We start from the raw sequence: 23,977 nt of genomic DNA, 5'->3' as shown, positions 1-23,977 counted from the left end.
TTCCGGAAAAAAAATCATCCATTGCATACACATAACCAAAATTTAGGTCTCAAATTATCTTTGAAGGCAACCTCTTCGAGCTCACCTTCAAAGATGGGCAGCTGTTGACACCTAAATTTTGACGATTTAGTTTATTTATTTATTACATAGGAAATTAGGGGTTAATTTTATTAATTGCATAGCATATAGATTTATATTTCCATTTATTTTGTTATTTGCATTTTATCTATTGGACCGGTGGCGGATGAATTCGAATTAGATGAATCAAGCCCACGAAGCGAGCAGGTTGGCCCAAGCCCGCGTTTTTAATAATTAAAAATTATCTCATGGGAATATAATATTTTGAAATTTTTCCGGGATATGAATATTTTGGATAAGAGCACATGGGTGAAAAAAATATTGCGATTTATCTTTGCGAGATTTGGATTTCGAGAAAATATTCATCATAATCTTAAATCTTTATCAATAGTGATCGGTTGGTGAAAATGTATCGCGGATGTAGATTTGAAAGGGAAATTGAAAGCTTATCTCTTACCCCTATAAAAGCAACCGTGTACGATGACACCGGGGGCTTCTCTTCGGTAAAAAAAAAAAGTCAAGTAAACGAGAGAGAAAGGTTTTTCTTCCTCGTCCATCTTCAAAGAAAAAGAGGGTTTCTTTCTCTTTTCTTTTTTCCCGACAAAACTGCAGGGAAAAGGAAAAGTTAGAGAGAGCATTGCCGTGAGAGAGGGAGAGTGACGGGGAAGAGACGAGAGGAGAAGCGGAAAAGCAGAAAAAAGGGAGTGATTTGACCCCTTTTGTTCATCATCTCTCTAAGTTTGCTGCCCCCGCGTTGCTGCTCCATCCGTGACCACCCGGAGCTACTCCGCCTCACCAAGCGACTACCGCCGTTCACCGCACCCGTGTAGCTGTTCCGAGAGCCCAACGCTGGTCCTGCTCGATCCGCAACAACCGGGTCTCGATCGCCCGGCACTCGTCGCGCCTCGGCCCGGCGCGACTTCGTCCCCGCAAAGAACCGACGCCGCTACGTCTCCCGCACCCGCGAGTTCACCACCGACGCCCGCGACGCCGTTTCGCTTCGCCTTCAGCCCGAAGCTCCACCGCCGCAACCAGACGTCGTTACTCCCGCTTGATTCGCGATCGGCCGCGACTTGCTGCGTCTCGCTGGCCTCGAGACCCTCGCCCACGACGCCCGAGTTCAGCGCCGGGGTCCGTCCGCCACGCTCACCGAGCCTCCGCGCCTCCGCCACGCCCGATCTCGCTGACCGACCCGCGACGCCCTTGACGCCGAGCTTCTTCACGCCATCGACGCCGCGACCCGTCTCGCTCCCGCGGCCCCGCCAATCGACGCCGCAGCCCGACGACCACCCGCGATCAACACCCACGGAGACCTCCCGCAACGCCGCGCCCCTCGCCGGACCTTCGCCGAGACTCCGACCGCGACGCCCTTACCGGAGCCGGTGGCCACCGCACGGACGTGAAGTTTGAAAGAAAAGAAGAAAACAGAAAAAGAAAAAGAAAATCTGATTAGGTGGTTTTTCTTTTCTTTTATTTTACCTTTTTTTAATATTCTGTTTTAGTGGAATTGTTCCTTGATATATTATTGATATCCCAATATGAAATAGTCTATCAAGCTAGGATTGACAGTCCGATTTTCGCGCCCGAAATCCGACTCGCAATCCCTTATAAAATCGACAATCCAATCTCAAGCCCGAGATTTGATTCGCGATTTAAAATTAAAATTGGTCTACCCGATCTCATGCGCGAGATATGGTTCGCCAATTTTTGGATATCAATCTTATCTTTTATTTGATTTGCTATCGTCAAGTTGGTTGAGTCAAATCTTATTTTCGTAAAAATAAAAAATCAAAAAAATCTTAATTAGGATTAGGTTTGTTGTCATCTTGCATATTTAGGATTGCAATCTTATTATGAATTTTTAAATAAAAAAATCCAAAAAGAAAGTGCAATCATTTAGGTTGTTAGTTTTTTATTTGAATTGCATGTTAATTATGTGAAAACTTTAATTTCGAAATTAATTAAAAAAACCCATAAAAATCATTGTGCATATTAGATTAGAATTGCATGCTTCATTTTAAATTTAGATCATCTTTTTTAAGATAAATGGCATTTTAGATTTAGATAATGTCTTAGTTTTAATTAGGATTTAATATGACTTAATCCCTAGTTTAAATTAGATAGAATCTTAATTTAGCTAGATCATTTGAAATTTCATAAAATTTGTCTTAGGATAAATTAGTTGCAATTTCTAGGATAGATTGCATTTTTTAATAAAAAATGTCATATGCATATGTCATGTAGAATTAGGGCATTCTTTGCACGTCATTGCATACTAAGATTGCATATTATTGTTTAGATAATTTCTCCTAAATAGATTGCATGCTTATTAGGAAAATAAAAATCATGTGCACGTCATATAGAATTAGTTTCATACAATGCACGTCATTTAGTGATTTTTGTTAGGTGCATTTAATTAGAAATTGCCCGTCATTAGAATTAGGTCATTAGATTAATTTAGATTGCATATTTAAATGTTGCATTTCTTAAATTTCGAATCTCATAGAAAATACAAAAAAAAAAATTATTTAGAATAAATCATCTCATGCTTATGATAGATTACATGCTTAGTTATGTCATATTGCTTAGGTCATATAGCTAAGTCATGTTGCCATGTCATATCATTTCATGTTAAATTAGTGGCATGCATCGTATATTGCATGATTTTCATTAATTAAGTGAAAACAAGACAAAAAAATTGCGTGTTAATTAGAAATCATATTTAGGACTGCTGATGTGAATTCTAAATTAACAGGTGCGGATGCTTTCGTTGCTTTGAGGTAAGTTCTGCATCATTTATTCATTTGCTTTCTTGAGTGCTAAATTGGTGGTATGCGCACATGTATGATCACCTCACATGTTAGGAAGTTTATTTAAAATTAATTCAATTGCCAAACATTTTTGAAAATAAAAAGAATGGTACCAAAAGGGCATTAGAGAAATCTAATGTAATCAAGTCCCCGTACTTTTTAGTCTCCGGTTCGTAGGAGTAAGGTAATTCTCCCATTATTTTACTTAGGTGTCTAATCGACCTACCATAAACTGATTAGTGGCGACTCCTAAATAAAATCAATTTGCATGTTAAGAATTCGAACCTAAGTCGCGAATTGGTATGGGCTTGGGAGAGCCCGAGTTAAGTCTAGGCTTAACAATCCATTAGCCAAACCCTAGGTGGTTTACACTCAAAAAAATTTGGTCGCGACAGTGGCGACTCCTAGATAAAATCTATCTGTATGTTAAAAAACTTGAACCTAAGTCGCGAATTGGTATAGGCTTGGGAGAGCCCGAGTTAAGCCTAAGCTTAACAATCCATTAGCCAAAACCCTAAGTGATTCAAACCCAAAAATTTGGTCACGACAAATCTAAACAACCTCTAAGAATCATTAGCCTTACTAAGTAAGGATTAGTGAGCAAAACTCACTCGTTTAACAATTAGCACGGATTGAAACATTGGGAACGTCATGGGGGACGTTTTTCTCCAAAGCGGGCCTAAGGTTCATGGCCCGAAAACACCTCAAAACAGCCTCCAAAGGCGGCTGGAAACCCACAACTTTTGTTGCTGTTCTTGGCTGGAAATGAGGGAAAATTAGCTTGGTTTAGGCGGGAATTGATCGGGAATGAGGAAATAGGCCAAACCGGGCCTAAATGTTGACTCACGGAGGTCGAACGGGGCCGGGACAGCTTCGGGTGAGCTGCAACAGATCCAAAACAGCAGCTGAGAGGTGTGAGGGAGGCGGACAAGGATGGTCGGGCACAGATGGTGGCTCACGCGGGCGGTGGCTCATGGAAACAGTGGCGGCGTGCGGTGGCGATGGCGTCCAGGTGTTCGGTGGCTGCTCCTTCCGCTGTCTTTTTGCTGGCTTAAGGGTTTTTGAAAATGGAGAGGAAATGGTGAGGGTTTGGCTGGCTAAGGAGAGAGAGAGTGAGAGGATAAGAGAGAAGGGATAAGGTTGGGGCCACCATGGCCAATTTTTCTAAAACTTATCCCCCAAGATTCATCCTACACCACCCACCCTTCCTTGGCTCTCATTTAACCACACACACTCTCCTCACAACCCTTGAGATGGTCCAATTTAGCTAGGGCATGGGGGAGCTACGAATTTTGAAGGAAATGGCTTCAATTGGTCTTGATTTCCTCTTCCATTCAATCCCATATGGCCTTTTACAAATTCAATTGGTACCCCAATTATCAAATTGATAATTTTCTTAACCGAAGAATCTATATTGTATCTCAATTTTGTGACCAAAAATAATCTCTAGCCTTAATTGAACAAAAACGATCATATGCCGACTTTTTCTCAAAAAGTCTTGGTTGTCAAAAAAATCTTCTAAGGCTGAGTTGACGTTCTTAGAATTTATTGTAACACGATAGGATCTTCCATTTCTGAAATCGGACTTGAATTCGCGGTTAATTTCCATTCGGCGCTTTTTTAGCGTGACCTAGGCTACCAAGTAGTTTTCAGAAATTTTTAGTGCAAATGACCCGTGATCGATTTTTTCTGAGCCACAATGAACCCACTTGAATCAATGGCGACTCTCAGTTATCGTGAAAATCTCGAGGATTCAATTACAGACACGTGGTACCAAAACGACAAAAGAATCAGTCTAGAACCAGTCGACATGAATTTTCCAATTTAGTGGTATCACTCACAATTAGCCACATATTTTAGTCGAACATACCTATATCTTATCTCTAATCGATTTATATCTATGCCGTAATGATCTCGGCAGATAAGCACGGTCAAGTAACCGATCCCTGTTCGAATTCTCAAGTCTATTGCATTAAAATTCTTTAATGGCTTTTCCAAATAATCTATTTATCTCAAGAGTGATCAGTTCTGATAATAGTCCTATAGGCGCGTCAATGAAATGTCCGATTTATTCAATTGAAAACAGGACTGAAAATCTGGGATGTCATAACTTTGGCCAGAGTAACTCTCGCCACCATGATTGAACTCTTGATCTAGTTGAAGAGCTCGTGGCGATCGATCCTAAGATAATTCCACAGCACATTCCATTTCAGTTTTAATTTAATTAGGTAGTATAAACTTGTTTACCGACTAGCTAGATTATTTAAAGTTGAATTTATATTGACAAGAAAAATTCTGAATACATCTTAAATATTTTATTTGACGATTCCTTCTTGACTTAAGCTGCACCGATGTGAATACGAGCAGCATTAGCTACGGACCCTTCTCTCTGCTTTTGCAAGAGCCTGTCGTGTCATAGGCAACCCCTAAATGATTACGTTAGATATAAATCTCATCTTTGATCCAGAGGTATGGAAATTGGAGGCAATTGCAACCGATTATATAAGATTAAAATAAATTTACAAAAGGACTCAAATGCGTTGATTGATTAATAAGGATTCCTTACAAGAGTACAACGTGGATATTTTTGTAGCTCATCATCGACGGTTTAAAACAACACTTTTTAAATTCAAATAAAGAAAACTTTTTAATTATATTAAAGAAGTTACTCTATGCAACGCTTATCTACAGGCAACACTTATATGCAAGAAACAAAACTCCTAAGTTAGTGGCAATATATATAATCAGCGAACAGTTATATTCTTATGTTGATTGCTCATTGCCTATGACTTTGTCAATCCATTTCTCAAGTCTTGATGAAAGCTCTAATCGATAACTTTCATGCTGTTTGTGGTCAATGACTCCACAAGCAAGTTACCTATTCTTCAAGTTTGTTAATTTTTTTTTATAAAGTGTCTCCATCGACCAAGTTTGCCATTTGTCAATAATAACCAAAAGTGTGATCATTTTTTTTTTTTTATGTCGACATATGCCCTTTTTTAAGAATTGAATAATTCATCAACCATCAGATTTTTTCAATTAAATTATTAAAGGTCACCAATCATTCGGCAAATTTGACTTTTTCCTACTAAATTGAACTCTTGAAAACAACACAATTAACAGTGTTATGGCTCCATAAATGGTGCCACTTGCAATATTTTTGTGTTTACTAAATCTTTATTTGGAATTACACGGTCTTCGGTTAATTTAATTAGGCCATCTTTCAAAAGGAAGTCAATTTATTAATGTTGAACGATTTAACTTGAGTGTGTTTAGCACTAGTCATTATTTTTTCTTTTATTTTGGCAGGGTTTAAAGACAGAGACTTGTCGAAAACCAATTTTGCTATATTTATTTCAATGTTTTTATCTGGGTCATACTCATATTCCAACCCATAATTTACATTAAAATCACGTTTTGTGTAAAGCAATCATATGGCTCTTTTATGTCTTTCTTCTAAAAGTTGCTCGAGTAACTAGTTCAATTCGGAAAGTCGATTTTTGCTGCTTGGTCTTCTATCATTGCGACGAAATGACTCTGCCGAATGAGTATATGGGTTCTTCTCTATTGGAAATATGCATGTCGTCGCCCACATGCTTGATGAGATGTCCATGTGAATTTCCCCTTCTGATTTTCCTATTAGTTGCGTAGGAATCTTCAGCAACGGTGACTAGTATAATAGTTCGGCCAGTTGAATCACAGGTAGTATGTAAAGGGTTTATTCCGATTAGCTTACACTTGTCGTGAGCACGATAAAGATAAAATTTTAAGCCGATCATCAGCTGTTGAGATATGTAATTCCTTCTTCATGACTTAGTGAAAATCTTTCTGGTCAGCTGCCGGGTGCGGGACTTTAATATGCCCATAAAGACGAGTTGCATTGGAGCAAGACATAAGGGTGTGAACTCATTTTTCAATTTACTTTCTATGGGCCAGGTTGCATACGGGTCATTTAAAATTCTACAAATAAGTGAAAATGAGTTTAGAGACCGAACAATTTATGGATGGCCCGGACTGGACTTTCACCACCACTTTAACGCTTCTGTCTATAACCGAACCCCAAGCTCCCTCACCAACTCGACGAGTCAATCCATGGAGCCGCCTATTCTTCAAAGACCACAAATTTTAAAAGAAAAAATGGCTAAAAGTAGATCTTGAATCATGTCAAACATGGGTTGCCAAATTTGCATTTTAAGGCCCGACTATTTTTGACCCGACCTGACCTATCCTGACCCGTCAGTATGACGGGGCTAGTTATCATACATCATCATGCTTAATACAAAGAACTCTATAATAATCTAAATAACATCTATGGAAACATACCATTGTAGTCGACATGTATTATTTATTTTTCAATTAGCTTGCCCTTGCTGCTTTCTTCTTCACTCCCTCCAATTTCTACGATCAATTGAGAGCGACAAACGTTCTCCTTGATGACTTCTTCATTTTCTTTCCTCTTGTGATTAGTGAGGAAGGAAACCATGTCCCTGAGGACGATCTCTGATTCATCACACTTCATCAACTCCTCCGCTACTTCAGCCGGAGTGACTCTAGCCATCGTGATCGCGCTCTCAATTTGGTTGAAAAGCTCATGATGATCGATCCCGAGATAATTATAAGCTAGAAGCCTGAACCCACAAGGGGTGCAATAGGACATGGGAATATGCAAATCCATGCGCCCTGGGCGCAATATGGCCGGGTCTAGTTTCTCAACATGGTTTGTCATGAAGACTATGATTTGCTCATTGCCGCAGCTCAACCAAAGCCCATCGGTGAAGTTGAGAAATCTAGACAACGTCACCTATTTCATTAAGAAAAAAAAAATATTGTTGTAGGTACAAACATGAATTAAACATCGAGGACAAATCATATTCATAGTACGCAGCAATTGAACTAGACCTCATATTAAAAAAGAAAGCAAAAAAGAAAAAATTGTACTTGATCTTGTTGTTGATAACACATCAACATCGGATTCATGCCGGCGGCTCGTGTTCCTGGATTCCTATCTTGCAACTGAATGGTGCAATCGATGTCCTCGACCACCAATATGGACTGATTCGTGGTGGCGACGAGCAATCTCCTGAGGTTCGCATTGCTCCGAAGCCCACTCAGTTCTAGGTCGTATACGTCGAAGTTCAAGTAATTGGCCATCGCGGCGACCAAGCTCGATTTTCCTGTTCCAGGGGGTCCGTACAATAGGTACCCTCTTTTCCACACCTTGCCGACTCTCCTGTAGTACTCCTTCCTCCTCACGAACCTGTCAAGGTCGTCGAGGATCTTCTTCTTGAGCTCTAGGTCCATGGCCAATGTCTGGAACGTCGCCGGGTGGTCGAGGTTCACCAAGGACCATGGGCCCGATAATGAACCTAAAGAGGAAACAAAGATGGAGATACAAAATTCAATTTTCTGTTGAAGAAATTGAGGGCAGAATCATATATAAGAAGGTGCAGGACTTGTTCTAGTTAATTTTACCTTAATGTTACTTTAGGATTTTACTTATGAACTTTTCTGTAGCAAGTAGTTACTTTGGGCTGGACTTCTAACTAGTCTGATTGAGCTGAAAAGTTTTTTTATGAATTTAGACTCCGCTTAAAAATCACATTTTCGAAAAATATTTTTCAATAAGCATTTTACAAGAAAATAACGATATTTTTCAATGTTCAAAGTAAATCTAAAAATGAGGTGAAAATTCCGATGTTCAACGTAAATCTAAAAATGAAGTGAAAATTATTTTTCATCGTTCGATATTTGATTTGATTTTCTAGGAGAAATTACCAAAAAAAAAAATTATTATTTTTTAATTGACCAAAACAATTAATTTTCGTTTTTATATATTTTTAAAATTTGAATTTTTATTTATTTTTTATTTTTTAAAATCAATTTTTTTGTTTTTTTTTCTTTATTTTTCTTTTCCTTCCTCCACTGGTGCGTGCCTCAGCAATGGTTGGCTCCCCAACAATTGACCAAGACGCGAGTCAGCGAGCCAAAGCTAGGCTGATCCAAGTGCGCTCGAGCTTGCCTGAGGCAAGTCGGGCTCAAGGCATCACTGGCCTTAACGGCTTGTGACAAGACTCAAGCTGGCTTGTGGCCAATGACTAATGTGGAGGAAGAAAAAAAAAAAATATTAAAGATTCAATTTTTTAAAAAAAAAAAAAGAAAGTATAAAAATAAAAGGAAAATGTGTTTGGTGAAAAAAGTTACAGGAAAGTAGAAAACTTTTTACCCACTTTTGAATTTTTTTTTTTTTTTACAATAGCAAAAAACGTTCTCCATAAAAGTTTATTTTTCACCGAGAGTCGGAAATCACGAAAACATTTTCGTGGAAGTTAGGGAACCTTAATATCACTCCCTTTCCACTTCTAATGGTAGAATTGAACATATTTAAAGATAACCGATGATTCCAACAAAATGTTCTACAAAAAATTACCGTTAGAGCTTGCAGTGTAAAGTTTCAACGTCTTCTTCTCCTGCTTTATGGACTTGGCCTGGTTCATGACGAAAGGCAGATAGGATTTGTCCACGATCTCCTTATGTTTCTTGTCAAAAGTGAGCTCAAAGTACTGATCTCCGTGTTGAACCGTTGAGTTTGGGCCTTGATGAACTCGGTTGCCAACCGAGCCGACTTGTCTTGACACCAAAACCCACTTCAATTTGACCCCGTGAAACGTGTCCACGAGCATTTGATTCTGGTCAATAATAGCCGCAGTGGAGTGGGTCTCCTTCGTGGACTTGGTCACTCGCACGCGCCGTACGGAACCGGATTGCTTGGCGGCCAGGAAAACCCGGGCCGCCCCCAAAGAGCTCGTTTTGGGCGTACCCATCGTGCCGTTCGATGACCATGGTCATCTCGTTGCAGAAGCGAGACGAGAAGCCGCGGATTCTGGAAAAGTGGAAGTCAAAGAGGAAGTCCTGGAATTCGCGGGGATGAAGGGTCGAACCACCGACCGCACCACCATCCCGGTGGCCGTCACGGAGGTCGCAGCAGACAGCACTGCCTTGGCCACCGCAATGGGGTTCCTGAACTCGTTCGGAGCTGGGGTGGTCGCCATTGTTTTCAGTTTACTCTGTTTGGTATTAAGATGGGATGTGAGAATTGGAGAATCGGAGATGATTATGTTACCGTCAACCAGAGTCGGTCCTGGATTTAAAAGGGAGAGCTGGCGACATCCCACCGGAAGTACCAGCTGGAAAGCACAAAGGTACAAAACCACCCCGATGCTTTTTCTGTTACCTTCTCGACTGAGCTGATTCATGCACTGTTCTTAGTCCAGGTCTTCGTACCCTTTGCTTTTGCCGTTACAATCAGATCGACTAAATCCCAACCAATTATCTGATTCAATGATTGCGTCTCGAGGTAAGGCAAAACCACGCACGTTCCACTTCGATTTAGTTTGATTAGATAGTATAAACTCGTTTATTGATTCGCGTGGACTATTTTAAGATCACATTTTTAATAAATCAGTTATATTTAGAATGATTTATGAGTAGGTACAATAAAAATCTTAAAATTTATAATAAAAATATAATTAAATTTTAAAACTTTTAAAAAATGTTATTAAATCATAAAACTTATCAAATTAATGCAATCAAGTAATTATATTAACTCTGTCCAACTTGAATAATAAAAAACGATGATGTGATTTTTTTATTATTTTCTTTTTCCTACGTGATGTCATCATGATTCATGACTTAAATAACGTCATGTTAGTCAAAATTCAATTTTTTAATATTAATTTTATTTTTAATTATATTAAAAATAAGAAAACTTTGGGGAAAAAGCAAAGGAGGAAGAGGGGTTTGCAACCCTTTTCGTCGCTGCCACCCTAAATCACCGGGATGGGGAACGGTTGGCACGGGCACCAGCCCCAAGGGTTGCAAACCCTCACGCGCCCTTTCTGCTCTTATTTTTTTTATAATTTTCTTAATTTTTAATTTAAATTAAATATAATTTGTATTTAAAATCAAATTTGAAACAAAATAATGTCATGTTAACTACATTATCGCCATGTAACAGGGAAGTCAGCATTTTCCGCAGTGGAATGATTCAATCGCACCAATTCCACAAATTTTATCATTTAATTGTATATTTTTAAAAATTTCAACACTTGATTACACTTTCGTAATAAGTTTTAAAATTTTCAATATATTTTTCTCGTATCTCTCCTTAACTTGCCCTGCACTATACCTTTTGTCCCTCGTCTGCTTTTGCTAATCCCCTCCATGGATGATTATCATATCAAACAACAATTAGTTGAATGCTCCAATAAGTCCAAACCTTCTTTAATATTAATAGAAAAGGAGAAAAAAGAAATTTTCTATCTTGCCCATAGGGAAGAATAAAAAGACCGAAATGACCTTGACCCCAATGGTTGGTCTAAAAATCGGATAGGCAATGAATGTTTTCAGCCGACCCAAGCAAATTCAATATTTCATGGAAGGCCCAAAACATGAGACTGTCATTAGTGTCTAATTATGTGTCCTTGCCGCAGTAACTACAAGAAGCAAATTTTACGGTCGGCATGACATGAATATCAATAATTTCAAAATATCGCATAGCTCATCGATCATATAAATCAAGTTCATTTAGTCTATTTGATCACGTGATTTTATCATTTGACTCAAATTATTAATAATTTGGATGAGGATACAATAGCTTTCCATCCGTCACTTTTGTGGTTGAATCCATAATAATCGAGATTTTTATAATACTCTAAGTTAAAATCGATGGAACGTACCCACATAGTCGGTGTTTATTGTTTATTCTTTAATTAGTTCGCACTCACCACTTTCTTCTTCACCCCTCCATTATCTTCAACCAATTGAGACCGAAAAAACTTTCTCCTCATTGACCTCTTCATTTTCTTTCCTCTTGTGATTAGCAAGGAAGTATACCATGTCCCCAAGTTGCTCTTCATCAACTGCTCTATTACTTCGGCTGGAGTGACTCTAGCCATTGTGATTGCACTCTTGGTTTGGTCAAAGAGCTCGTGGTGATCGATCCCGAAATAATTAGAAGCGAGAAGCCTAAACCCACAAGCAGTGTAATAGTACATGGGAACATGCAAGTCCATGCACCCTGGGGGCGCAACGGGGCTGGGTCTAATTTCTCAAAATGGCTCGTCGTGAAAACTATGATCCACTCATCACCACAACTCGACCAAAGCCCATTGATGAAGTTGAGGAATTTGGATGATGTCACCTGTTCCATGAGAAAAAAATTAATGTAGTGACAAACATGAGTTAAATGTTGAGGACAAATCATATTTATATATGCAACAAATGAACTAGACCTTTTACTCAAAAAGAAAGCAAAAAGAAAAAGTAGTACTTGATCTTTTCGCCGATAACCCGTCGATGTCGGATTCTTGCTGGTGGCTCATGTTTCCAACTTCCTATCTTGCAATTGAATGGTGCAATCGATGTCCTCAACCACTGTTGACACCTAAATTTTGGTGACCCTTTTAATTATTAGCATTAAAAATTATGGATTAATTTTAAGCCCTAAAAAATATTAGTTAATTAATTAATTGCATAGCATATAGTTTTAGGTGCATCCATTTTAATTTGCATTTACATTGGGCCGGTGACAAATGTGTTCAAATTGATGGTTCAGAATATTAATTTGACAATTGGACTAAGCCCACGAAGGGAGTAAATAGGCCCAAGCCCGTATCCTCGAAAAGATTTTACGGATTGATTTGTGTGAGATTTCAAATTTTGGAAGAATCCTTTTGCAATCCTAAATCGTATCAAAAGCAAATATTGCATTTGGAAAAAGGAATTTTCGTGGATACGGATTTGGAAAAATTAAAACCCTAACCGTGACTTATAAATAAATTAAATGCGTAGGGTTGGAGGAGGCCACGCATTTGAGACATTCGGTCATATCGAAGGGGAACAAATTCAGAGAGAAAAGCACGAGGGAAGGGGTCCTTTCCGTCGCAAAAAAAAAAAAGCAAAGGGTGAAAAAGTGAGTGGAGAGAGGAAAAGTAGAAAAAAAAAGAGAAAAAGAAAGAAAAGCCCCCCTGCGCGCGACTGTTCATCTTCCCCGCAGGGGGCCTCGCCGCCCCTGTCGCCGTCGAACCCCGCCGTCGCCGTCGCCGATCTCCGTCCGCGAGCGCTCGAGCCGCGAGCCCCGACGACCGCGCCGCCCGACGCCGAGCCCCCGAGCCTCGACGACACGCCGCCGCCGCTCGGCCCGCGACCCGCCGCCTCCGCCTCACCGCTGCGCCGCAACAGGAAGCCCCGGACGCCGCGCCAATCCCCGCCGTTGCAACCTCCTCTCGCAGATCTGTCTCCGCCGTCGATCCCAAGCCACCGGTGACCTAGAGCCGCAGTGAGCCGAGATCCCCCGCCGGAGTCCCTCCGCCCGCAAATCCGAGGTCCCCGACTACGTAAGGCCCGAACCCCGCTCGAGGCTTCCTTTCACCGGTGCCGAGCCTCGTTGAAGACCCACATCCGACGCTGCCCTTGCTCCTCGCCGCGACGCTCGCCCCGATCCGTTCTCTCACCGGACGCCGCGCCCAACAGCCCGATCCGACGCCGGAGCTCCTCATCGCAGCCACCGAGGCCTCCCGCCGTCCCCGCAGCGCCCCCCGGCCGGCTAAAGCCCGTGATCCGAGCGCCCGACGCAGCCCCCGCGACGCAGCCCGTGCCGCCCGACGCCGCCTCCGCTTCGCCTCCAGCCCGAGCGGACCCGCGACGCTCCCGCTGCCTCGCTGCCGACACGCCGCTCCGGAGCCTCGCCGGAACCCTAGCCGGTGATCCCCCTCGCCGGGACCGGCCACGCCTTTGTTTTTCTTTTTCTTTTTAGAAAAAAAGAGAAAAACAAAAGAAAATTTAGGTATTTTCTTTATCTTATTTTTGTTTTATTATTTTTGCTATTTTATTTTATCTTTTTAGTGTAATTATTCCTTTAATGTGAAATTGAAATTCCATGATATGAAATTGCAACTAGTGATTGTCAGTCCGATTTTCAAGCTCGAAATCCGACTCGCAATTACTTTAAAAATTGCCAATCCGATCTCCCGCTCGAGATCCGATTCGTGATTTATGTGAAATTGGCCAACCCGATCTCATGCGCGAGATATGGTTCGTCGATTTGGAAATCAATATGGCTTGATTTGCTGTGGTGTTACTTAAATTAGTTTTCTTTAAAAAAAAAATCAAAAAATGTAGTTTTAGGGTTTGCATGTTCATAATAGGAATTTTATTTCGAATTTTCAAAAATAAAAAAATCAAATCAATTAATTTAGGTTGCTAGTTCTTTTTTTTAATTTGGATTGCATGTTTAATTATTTGGCAATTATTAATTTCGAAATTTAAAAAAAGGGAAAAAAGGAAAAACACAAAAAAAAAAAAGTCATTATGCATATGTCATGTAGAATTAGGGCATTCTTTGCACGTCATTGCATGCTAAGATTGCATATTATAGGTTTAGATAATTTCTCCTAAATAGATTGCATGCTTATTAGGAAAATAAAAATCATGTGCACGTCATATAGAATTAGTTTCATACAATGCACGTCATTTAGTGATTTTTGTTAGATGCATTTAATTAGAAATTGCCTGTCATTAGAATTAGGTCATTAGATTAATTTAGATTGCATATTTAAATGTTGCATTTCTTTAATTTCGAATCTCATAGAAAATACAAAAAAATTATTATTTAGAATAAATCATCTCATGCTTAGGATAGACTACATGCTTAGTTATGTCATATTGCTTAGGTCATATAACTAAGTCATGTTGCCATGTCATATCATTTCATGTTAAATTAGTGGCATGCATTGCATATTGCATGATTTTCATTAATTAAGTGAAAACAAAACAAAAATTGCGTGTAAATTAGAAATCATATTTATGACTACTGATGTGAATTCTAAACTAACAACGCAGATGCTTTCGTTGCTACGAGGTAAGTCCTGCAATTTATTCATTGCTTTCTTGGATGTTAAATTGGTGGTTTGCGCACCCGCATGATCACCTCACATGTTAGAATTTAAAATCGATTCAAGCTGCCTGCAAAAACATTTTTGAAATTAAAAGAATGGTACCGAAAGGGCATTAGAGAAATCTAGTGTAACCAAGTCCCCGTACCCATAATCTCTGGTTCGTAGAAGTAAAGTAAATCTCCCATTACTTTACTTGGGTTTCTAATCGACCCACCAAAAATAGATTAGTGGCGACTCCTAATTAAAAATCATTTGCATGTTAAGAACTTGAACCAAAAGTCGTGAATTGGTATGGGCTTGGGAGAGCCCGAGTTAAGTCTAGGCTTAACAATCCATTAGCCAAACCCTAGGTGGTTTAAACCCCGAAAAAATTGGGTCGCGACAACCACCAATATGGACTGATTCATGGTGGCGACGAGTAGCCTCCTGAGCTCTGCATTGGTGTGGAGCCCACTCAGTTGTAGCACGGCCGTGAGTAATTAGCAATTGCGGCGACCAGGCTCGATTTCCCCGTTCCAGGGTGTCCGTACAATAAGTACCCTCTTTTCCACGCTTCGCCAGCTCTCCTGTACTACTCCTTCCTCCTTACAAAGCTGTCGAGTTCGCCGATAATCTTCTTCTTGAGCTCTACGTGCATGGCCAGTGTTTGGAATGTTGCCGGGTGGCGTGCCTGGGAAAGGGCCTGTAGAGGAAACAAATTGTGATGGAGACACAAGATTCAGTCTCCTGCTGAAGAAATTGAGCTCATAATCATTGAGAAGAAGGTGCAAGCTGGTTCTAGTGAATTTTGATCTTAATGTTCTTTAGGATTTTACTGATTAACTTTTATGTAGTAAGTACTTATTTTTTACTGGACTTTATATGATACCTCCGACTTAGTCCGATTGAACTAAGAAGTTTTTGTGAATTTATCGTCACAGCTTTTCACTTTAAATTCTAATAGTAGAATTGAACATAGTTAAAGATAATTGGCGTTGGAACCCGGAGTGCATAGCTTCAGCCTCTTGTTCCCCTGCTTTATGGACTTGGCCTCGTCGATGAGGAAAGGCAGATAGGATTTGACCACGATCTCCCTGTTTTTCTTGTGAAAACTAAGCTCGAAGTGCTGAACTTCGTGCTGAACCGTGGAGCCTTGATGGACTTGGTGGCCCGAGTCGACCTGTCTCAACACGAAAACCCAATTGAGTTTGACCCCGTGAAACGTATCCACCGGCATTTGATTCTGGTCCATAGCCAGAGTGAAGTGGTTCTCCTTCGGGGACTTGATCACTTGCACGCGCTGCATCGAAAGGGATTGCTTGGTGGCCAGGAGAACCTGGGCGGCCCCGAAGAGGTCGTTTTGGCTGTACCCATCGTACTGTCCGATGACCATGGTCATTTCGTTGCAGAAGCAACAGAAGAAGCCGTGAATCTTAGAGAAGAGGAAGCCCTGGAATTCGGGAGGGAGGAACAGTCGAACCACTGACTGCACCACCATCACGGAGGCCTCGGCAGACAGCACAGCCTTGGCCACCGCGACGCGGTTCTTGGAGTCGCTTGGAGCAGGGGTCGCCAATCTTTTCAGTTCAATATACGGGGGACAGACGGTATATGACCGGAGGAAATCGGGAGATGACAGTGGCGATGAATAAGATAATCGGAGATCGACCAATTATTGTAGAATTTTTTAGGGTGTGAATGGGAGATCAACAACGAACTCTCTACAAATGCATGGAATTATTGGGCTGGTTCCTGGCCTGGACTGTTCCTAGCCCAAGCCTTGGTAGGCTTTCGTTCTTGCCCCCACGGGGCGCCGCTCTTGGCCTTTTTCTTTTGCGGAGTGATGGCAAATATTGAAACCAGATCGACCAACCCCGTGCGATTATCTTATTCAATGGTCGCATCTCGAGGTAAGTTAGCTCCATTTTAGGATGATCTATTTAAAGCTCTCTCCTTAACTCCCCCCGCATGATGCGAATACGACCGATGCTAGTAGGGAACCTTTCCTAGCTCGTTTTGCTTTTGCGAAACTTGTCGTGTTTCTAAGGAAAGAAGCATGTACCCATGAGATGACTCTAGCAACGGATGACTAGGAACCCATCGAGAATTAGGCTGAGTCCAATTGAATTAGAATCCAAGCTCAGACAAATAATGCTTTCAGCCAACCCAAGTATATTTGAGATTCCGTGGAAGGTCCAAACCATGAGAAAACATTAATGCCACATTATGTGTCCTTGACGCGATATAACTATATAAAGCAAATTATACTGTTAGCATGATTTGAATATTCGATCATGAAAAGATTGCATGGTTGACAAACCATGTAAATCGAGTTCGTCTAAACCGTTGACCATTTGATTTTACCATTTGACTCACATAATTAATAATTTGGATGACCATGTAGTGACTTCATACAATTACTTTATATTCAATGATCACTTTCTTTATAATAATCTAAATTAAAATCAATCAAAACATACCAACATAGTCGATGTTTATTGGTTACTCTTCAATTATTTCGCACTTATCGCTTTCCTCTTCAGTTCCTCCATTTTCTTCAACCAATTGGCACTGGCAAACTTTCTCCTTTATGACTTCTTCATTTTTTTTCCACTTGTGATCAGCGAGGAAGGAAACCAAGTCCTTGAGAGCGACCTCTGGTTCGTCGCTCTTCATCAACTGCTCTGCCACTTCGGCTGGAGTGACTCTCGCTGTTGTGATTGAACTCTCGATTTGATTGAAGAGCTCGTGGTGATCAATCCCAAGATAATTAGAAGCAAGAAGCTTGAATCCACAGGGGGTGCAATAGGACATGTGAACGTGCACGTCCATGCGCCCTGGGCGCAATAGGGCTGAGTCTAGTTTCTCCTTGTGGTTGGTAGTGAAGACTATGATCCGCTCATCGCCACAGCTCGACCAAAGCCCATCGATGAAGTTGAGGAATCCCGACAGCGTCAGCTGTTCCACGATACAAAAATTAATGTCGTAGTGACAAACAAGTTAAATGTCAAGAACAAATCATAAGCATAGCATGCGACAAACTGAAGTAAACCTTGTACCAAAAATGAAAGCCAAAAAGAAAAAAAAAAATGGTACATCTTCTCGTGGATAATCGGTGGACATCATATTCATGCGCGCGGCTCGGGTTTCGGACTTCCTATCTTGCAACTCAATGGTGCAATCGATGTCCTCAACCACCAATATGGAGTGATTCGCGGTGGCAACAAGCAGTTTCCTGAGCTCCGCATTGCTCCGGAGCCCGCTCAGCTCTAGGTCGTATATGTCGAAGTTCAAGTAATTGGCCATCGCCGCAATCAGGCTCGATTTCCCTGTGCCAGGGGGTCCATACAATAAGTACCCTCTCTTCCACGCCTTGCCTACTCTCCTATAATACTCTTTCCTCCTCACGAACCTCTCGAGATCGTCCATGATTGTCTTCTTAAGCTCTAGGTCCATGGCCAGTGTCCCAAATGTCGCCGGGTGGTCGAGGTTCACTGAGGCCCATGCATCTGAGAGAGGACCTGTAGAGGAAAAAAAATGTGAAGCAGATACAAAATTCAGTTTTCTGATGAAGAAATTGAGAGCAGAATAATAGTAGGTAAGAAGGGGCAAGACTGGTTCTGGTAAATTTTGACCTTAATGTTCTTTAGGCTGTCGCATATGAACTTTTCTGTAGCAAATGGTTTTTTTTTGGATAGGACCAATTAATTGCATTTTTACAATGTCTATGGTACTTCTGACTTGTCCATTTGAATAAAAAAGTAACGTCAATTTAGTATATTTACTCCTTTCCACTTTTCTAACAGCAGAATTAAACATCTTTACAGATAATTTCGTCGATTCGAACTTTATGTTCGATGATACTTACCGCCATAGACGCGGACGCGGTCAAAGCTTGGAGTGTGTAGCTTCAGCGTCTTCTTCCCCTGCTTCATGGACTTCGCCTCGCTGACGACGAAAGGCAGGTAGGAATTGAGCACGATCTCCTTGTGTTTCTTGTGAAAAGTGAGCTCGAAGTACTGAACTTCGTACTGAACCGTCGTGTTCCGACCATGATAAACTCGGTGGCCCGAGTCGATCTGTCTCGATGCGGATACCCACTTGAGTTCAACCCCTTGAAAGGTATCCACCAGCGCTTGATTTCGGTCCATGGCCACGGTGAAGTGGTTCTCCTTCGTAGGCTTGGACACCCGGATGCGTGTCGTCGAAGGGGATTGCTTGGCAGCCAAGAAAACCTGAGCTGCCTCAAAGAGCTCGTTTTGGACGAACCCGTCGTACTCGTCGACAACCATGGTCATTTCATTGGAGAAACGGGAGAAGAAGCCGCGGATCCTGGAGAAGAGGAGGCCCTGGAGCTCACGGGGACGATTGTGTGAACCATGGACTGCACCACCATGGCCGTGGCTGTCACGGAGGCCGCAGCAGACAGCACTGCCTTGGCCACCGCGACGGCGTTCTTGAAGTCGGACGGAGCAGGGGTCGTCATCTAAGCAGCTCGGCAGTAGACAGTAATCGGCCGGAGAAAACCGCGAGATGGAATCGTTGATTGGACGAAACCTTTTGGGGTGAATGAGAGAGCAAGGAAGCGAGGGTTGGATCTCTGGAGTTTATAGAGTGAGCTTAGTAACATTTTTTCTTTTTGTGGAGTAAAAATCTCTATGTTTAAGTCAGTCTTTGACAAAGCGACGCCGAAGCACAAATTACTTGAAAATTGGGGTGTTGCCTTCTTGACCGAGCTGGTTCATGAACCCGTTTAAAGTCAAAGTCTTCGCAAAGACTTTAGCTTTGCCCTTTCGAATGCCGTGATATTTCGTCCTTCTTGCACCTTCCTTTACACTTTCCTCGTATCTTTTTTCTTTTCAGGGTGGTGGCAGATGTCAAAGCAACATCAACGAGGCGCATTGTTATCGCGATTGCATTTGTATAAACAGCATATGCACCGATACCATGAAATGTCTAATTTAATGGTCGTGTTTCGATATAAGGCGAAACCACATGTACATCACACGTTCTTGTTTTGACATATTTTGAAGGCATTGGCATTGAGAATGTTCATTCGCATGTAACTTTCGAGTCGGAATATTTTTTAACTATGGAGGTTGTGGGATACTTATGAGCCATCGATTTCATAAATTTGGTGATATTTAGAATGACCTATCTCTAATGATGGTTTTGCCCTTAATTCTCGTGGTAATCTCTGAATATCCGGGGACATCTGGGAGTAATCATCACGCTCTGCATTACGTGTAGAAGTTGGAGGAGTGTTTGACTTCTAGACCTTCTTTTTTCTATGGTCGAAGACTTCTAGATTTCGATCCGAGCTCTATTTATTTTAGAAATGATTCTTTTGTCTAGTTAGGAAGTGGGAACCTTTTCTTTAGTGCGTTTTGCTTTCGCAAAGATTGTTCGTGTTCTTTAAAAGAAACCCTAGAAAAATTTAAGCAAATAATAACCGCATCCGTCCTCATCGCTAGTCAATTGAATTAGGACCACTTACGTGCTCGCTTTCTCAAGGCCATCCCCGGAGCGCCGCGTGTCTCGAGTAATTAATCGGTATATGTCTGAGGGGGAGGGACATAGATCACGCAAACCGAGTTCGTTTAGATTGTTGATCATGTGGAAATTATAATATACCCATATAATCAATGATGCAAGTGGCATTTATCGCATGATTATGCAGGCTAGTTGTGAGAAATTTATTATTTGACCCGTATAATATACTCATATAATTAATGATGCAAGTGGCATTTATAGATTATGCAGGCCAGTTGTGAGAAATTTATTATTTGACTCGTATAATATACCCATATAATTAATTATGCAAGTGGCATTTATCACATGGTACATAGATTATGTAGGCTGAGAAATTTATTATTTGACCCGTATAATATACCCATATAATTAATGATGCGAGTGGCATTTATCGCATGGTACATAGATTATGCAGGCCAGTTGTGAGAAATTTATTATTTGACCCGTATAATTAATGATTCAAATCATGTCATCTCACTTGATTTGTGGATCATAAAATAATAAAAAAATAGGATCATATAGTAATTTCTCATCGATGATTTCTATGCCGAAATCCTCAATAATCACTATCTTTATAGTTGGCTCACTTCCTGGTGTATCCTCGTCAAGTTGTATAATTCATGTACAAAATGAGATTTCATGTGCAAGATAAGTGCGAAAGAGATACTGTGGTAATTCCTTGTGTTGTATCCAAAAACAATGGAATGGAAAAGAATTTGTTTTGGAATATCAAAAACGTCCTCAAAATAGATAACACCATAACGATGCAAGAATTACCAAAAAATATAAATCTATTATAATTGTGTCAATTCAATCCTAAACTTTTTTTTTTTTTTTTTTTTTTGCCAATTTAGTCCTAAACGTTTTACAATTGTGCAAATTCAATCCATCCGATCAAAATTGACTAGCCAACACTGACATGGACACCAGCCAGGGACAGCTGGCCAGTGAACACTGATGTAGCAATTTTTTTTTTTCAATTTTTTTTCTTTTTTTTTTTTAAAATATTTTTCCCTTTCTTCCCCTTCTTCTCCTTCCTCCGGCCGATGCTGACCATCCAGGCGAGGGCTAGCAAGGTTAGCCTCACCGGCCACCGGCGAGGCTCACCCCCACCGGCCACTAGCGAAGGCAAGCCTCGCCCAACAACGGTGAGACCGCCATCGTCAAATCTGGCGAGGCTCGGCCTCGCCCAGCCATGGCAAGGTCGAGCCTCTCTAAATCTGGCGACGGCCACCTTGCCAGCCACTAGCGAGGTCGACCACCTCGCCGCACCTCACCAGCCCCGCCTGCCGGCGGTGCCTAAGCCAGCCAAAGAAAGGAGAAGAAGGGGAAAAAAAGGAAAAAATTAAAAAAAATATCAAAATTTTAAAAAATATCAAAAATTTTAAAATATATATATCAAAAAATTGCCACATTAGCATCCATCGGCTGACATTGACATAATTGTAAAAGGTTTAAGACTAAATTGACCCAAAAAAAAAATTTATAACTGAATTGGCACAATTACAATAGATTATGACTTTTTTGATAATTCTCCCCCATAACGATAGTGCCATGAAGAAAAATGGTAGGAATATCAATAAATACAGGCTAAAACATCAGTTTATCTTATCGTAAGTTTCACAGTTTCCCTTCATCTTCACGTTCTTTTAATATTATAATGCAATTAAGTGTTAAAGAGAGGAAAAAAAAGAAGAAGTGAAATTTGGCTAAAGAAAATAGATAAAATTGTAGAAAGCAAGAAGTTACCTACCCACTCTCTCCACTAAAAAATGCACGACATCCTTAATTATCTCTACTGTACAACAACCAATTTCATCTTCTTCCTCAAATCTGTGATTTTTTTTTCTTGTGTTATTGAAAGAATTGCAATAGGAACTTTAAGAATATGGCTCAACCTATTATGTACGTCAAGATTCAGCCTGTTGATAAGGGTAGGACTGGTTCATTGTCCAGGTGAAATAGTCTCTCCGGAAGTGGTGTCTCCAGGTACAGATGGCTGTGAATCTGTTAGATTCAGTTAATCAAGAATTTGCAGAGGGAGCGGAGATCACATTCTCCACTGATGATGATAGTTTCTCTCACTCTTCTGGGACTGCTTCTGCCTTCTCCTCTGGACCATAGTGGGGATAAGAACGTGCTAAAAGTTGGCGCAAGGGTGACAAGTGCGCTAAAAGTTACGAAAGACACTTAAGTGCCACATTCGAAAAAAAAAAACGGATCACTTAAGTGCCACTCGGCCCAAAATCCGGCCAAAAGGCCGGCGTGGCATTTTTCCGAAGAATTTCCGTGCGAAATGAACCCAAACGACGCCGTTTTGCACGCCGACGTGGCAAATAATGCAAAAAACGGCGTCGTTTTGGGTGACGTGTAAAAAATAATAAAAAAATTAAATAAATTAAATTTAAAATTAGATTTAGTTAAAATATTAAAAAATAAAAATTTTAAAATTAGATTTAGTTAAAATATTTAAAAAATAATAAATTTAAAATTAAATTTAGTTAAAATATTAAAAAATAATAATTTTAAAATTAAAAAAATATAAAAATAATTCAAATAATAATTAATTTAAAATTACATTTAGTTAAAATATTGAAAAAATAATAATTTTAAAATTAAATTTAGTTAAATATTAAAAAATAATAATTTTAAAATTAAAAAATTTAAATAATTAAAAAAATAATTTTCGAATGAGATTTAGTTAAAAATTAAAAAAAATTAAAATTAAATTTAGTTAAAATTTAAAAAAATTATAAAAATAAAAAAATTATTTTAAAATTATTTTTAGTTAAAATATTTTTAAAAATAATTTTAAAATTAAATTTAGCTAAAATATTAAAAAATAATAATTTTAAAATTAAAAAAAAATTAAAAAAGGGGGCCGATGGCTAAGGCTCCCTCAACCACCGGACCCCCTTTTTATTAATTTTATTAATTTTATTAATTTTTTTAAATTTTTAATTTTAAAATTATAATTTTTTAATATTTTGCTAAATTTAATTTAAAATTATTATTTTTTAATATTTTAACTAAATCTAATTTAAAATTATTATTTTTTATTTTTAAAAAATTTATTTTAAAATTTTTAATTTTTAATATTTTAACTAAATTAAATTTTAAATTATTTTTTAAAATTTTTAACTAAATCTAATTTTAATTTTTTTAAATTTTTTAAATTTTTAATTTTAAAATTATTATTTTTTAATATTTTAACTAATTTAATTTTAAAATTATTATTTTTCAATATTTTAACTAAATATAATTTTAAATTAATTATTTTGAATTATTTTTAAAATTTTTAATTTTAAAATTTTTAATTTTTAAGTATTTTAACTAAATTTAATTTTAAAATTATTATTTTATAAATATTTTGACTAAATCTAATTTTAAGATTATCATTTTTTAATATTTTAACTAAATCTAATTTTAAATTTAATTTATTTAATTAATTTATTATTTTTATCCATGAGTCCAAAACGACGTAGTTTTTGCATTATTTGGCCGTGTCGGCATGCAAAACGGCGCCGTTTTTGGCTCGATTCCCGCACGAAAAATGCCACGTCGGCATTTTGGCGGATTTTGGCGGATTGGCACTCAAGTGATCCATTTTTCCGATTTTGGCAC

General features: G+C 39.4%; 3 protein-coding genes across 3 annotated transcripts; all 3 read right to left on the bottom strand.

The window, feature by feature from the left end:
- Positions 1 to 881: 881 nt before the first annotated feature.
- LOC104423949 (AAA-ATPase At3g50940-like) lies at positions 882 to 9,743 on the bottom strand. Its single transcript, XM_039302974.1, has 4 exons — positions 9,316 to 9,743; positions 7,827 to 8,254; positions 7,254 to 7,689; positions 882 to 1,420 (listed from the first exon to the last, which is right to left on the bottom strand). Exons 1-4 carry the CDS (start codon positions 9,707 to 9,709, stop codon positions 882 to 884), a joined length of 1,797 nt encoding a protein of 598 aa, XP_039158908.1. The 5' UTR covers positions 9,710 to 9,743.
- A 6,057-nt stretch (positions 9,744 to 15,800) lies between these two features.
- Positions 15,801 to 16,319, bottom strand: LOC104423955 (protein HYPER-SENSITIVITY-RELATED 4-like). Its single transcript, XM_010036377.2, has one exon. The coding sequence runs from the start codon at positions 16,317 to 16,319 to the stop codon at positions 15,801 to 15,803; it is 519 nt and encodes a 172-aa protein (XP_010034679.2).
- A 911-nt stretch (positions 16,320 to 17,230) lies between these two features.
- On the bottom strand, positions 17,231 to 19,425 carry LOC104422719 (AAA-ATPase At3g50940). The gene is given in 4 exon segments (XM_039303959.1): positions 17,231 to 17,779; positions 17,918 to 18,342; positions 18,690 to 19,181; positions 19,184 to 19,425. Coding segments are annotated over 4 exon segments (1,497 nt in total). The 5' UTR covers positions 19,308 to 19,425; the 3' UTR covers positions 17,231 to 17,323.
- Positions 19,426 to 23,977: the final 4,552 nt, after the last annotated feature.

The sequence above is a fragment of the Eucalyptus grandis genome, chromosome 10 (genome assembly GCF_016545825.1).
Source record: "Eucalyptus grandis isolate ANBG69807.140 chromosome 10, ASM1654582v1, whole genome shotgun sequence".
Lineage (NCBI taxonomy): Eukaryota > Viridiplantae > Streptophyta > Magnoliopsida > Myrtales > Myrtaceae > Eucalyptus > Eucalyptus grandis.
The sequence above is the reverse complement of the archived record's forward strand: the minus strand, read 5'-3'. Positions and strand labels throughout refer to the sequence as shown.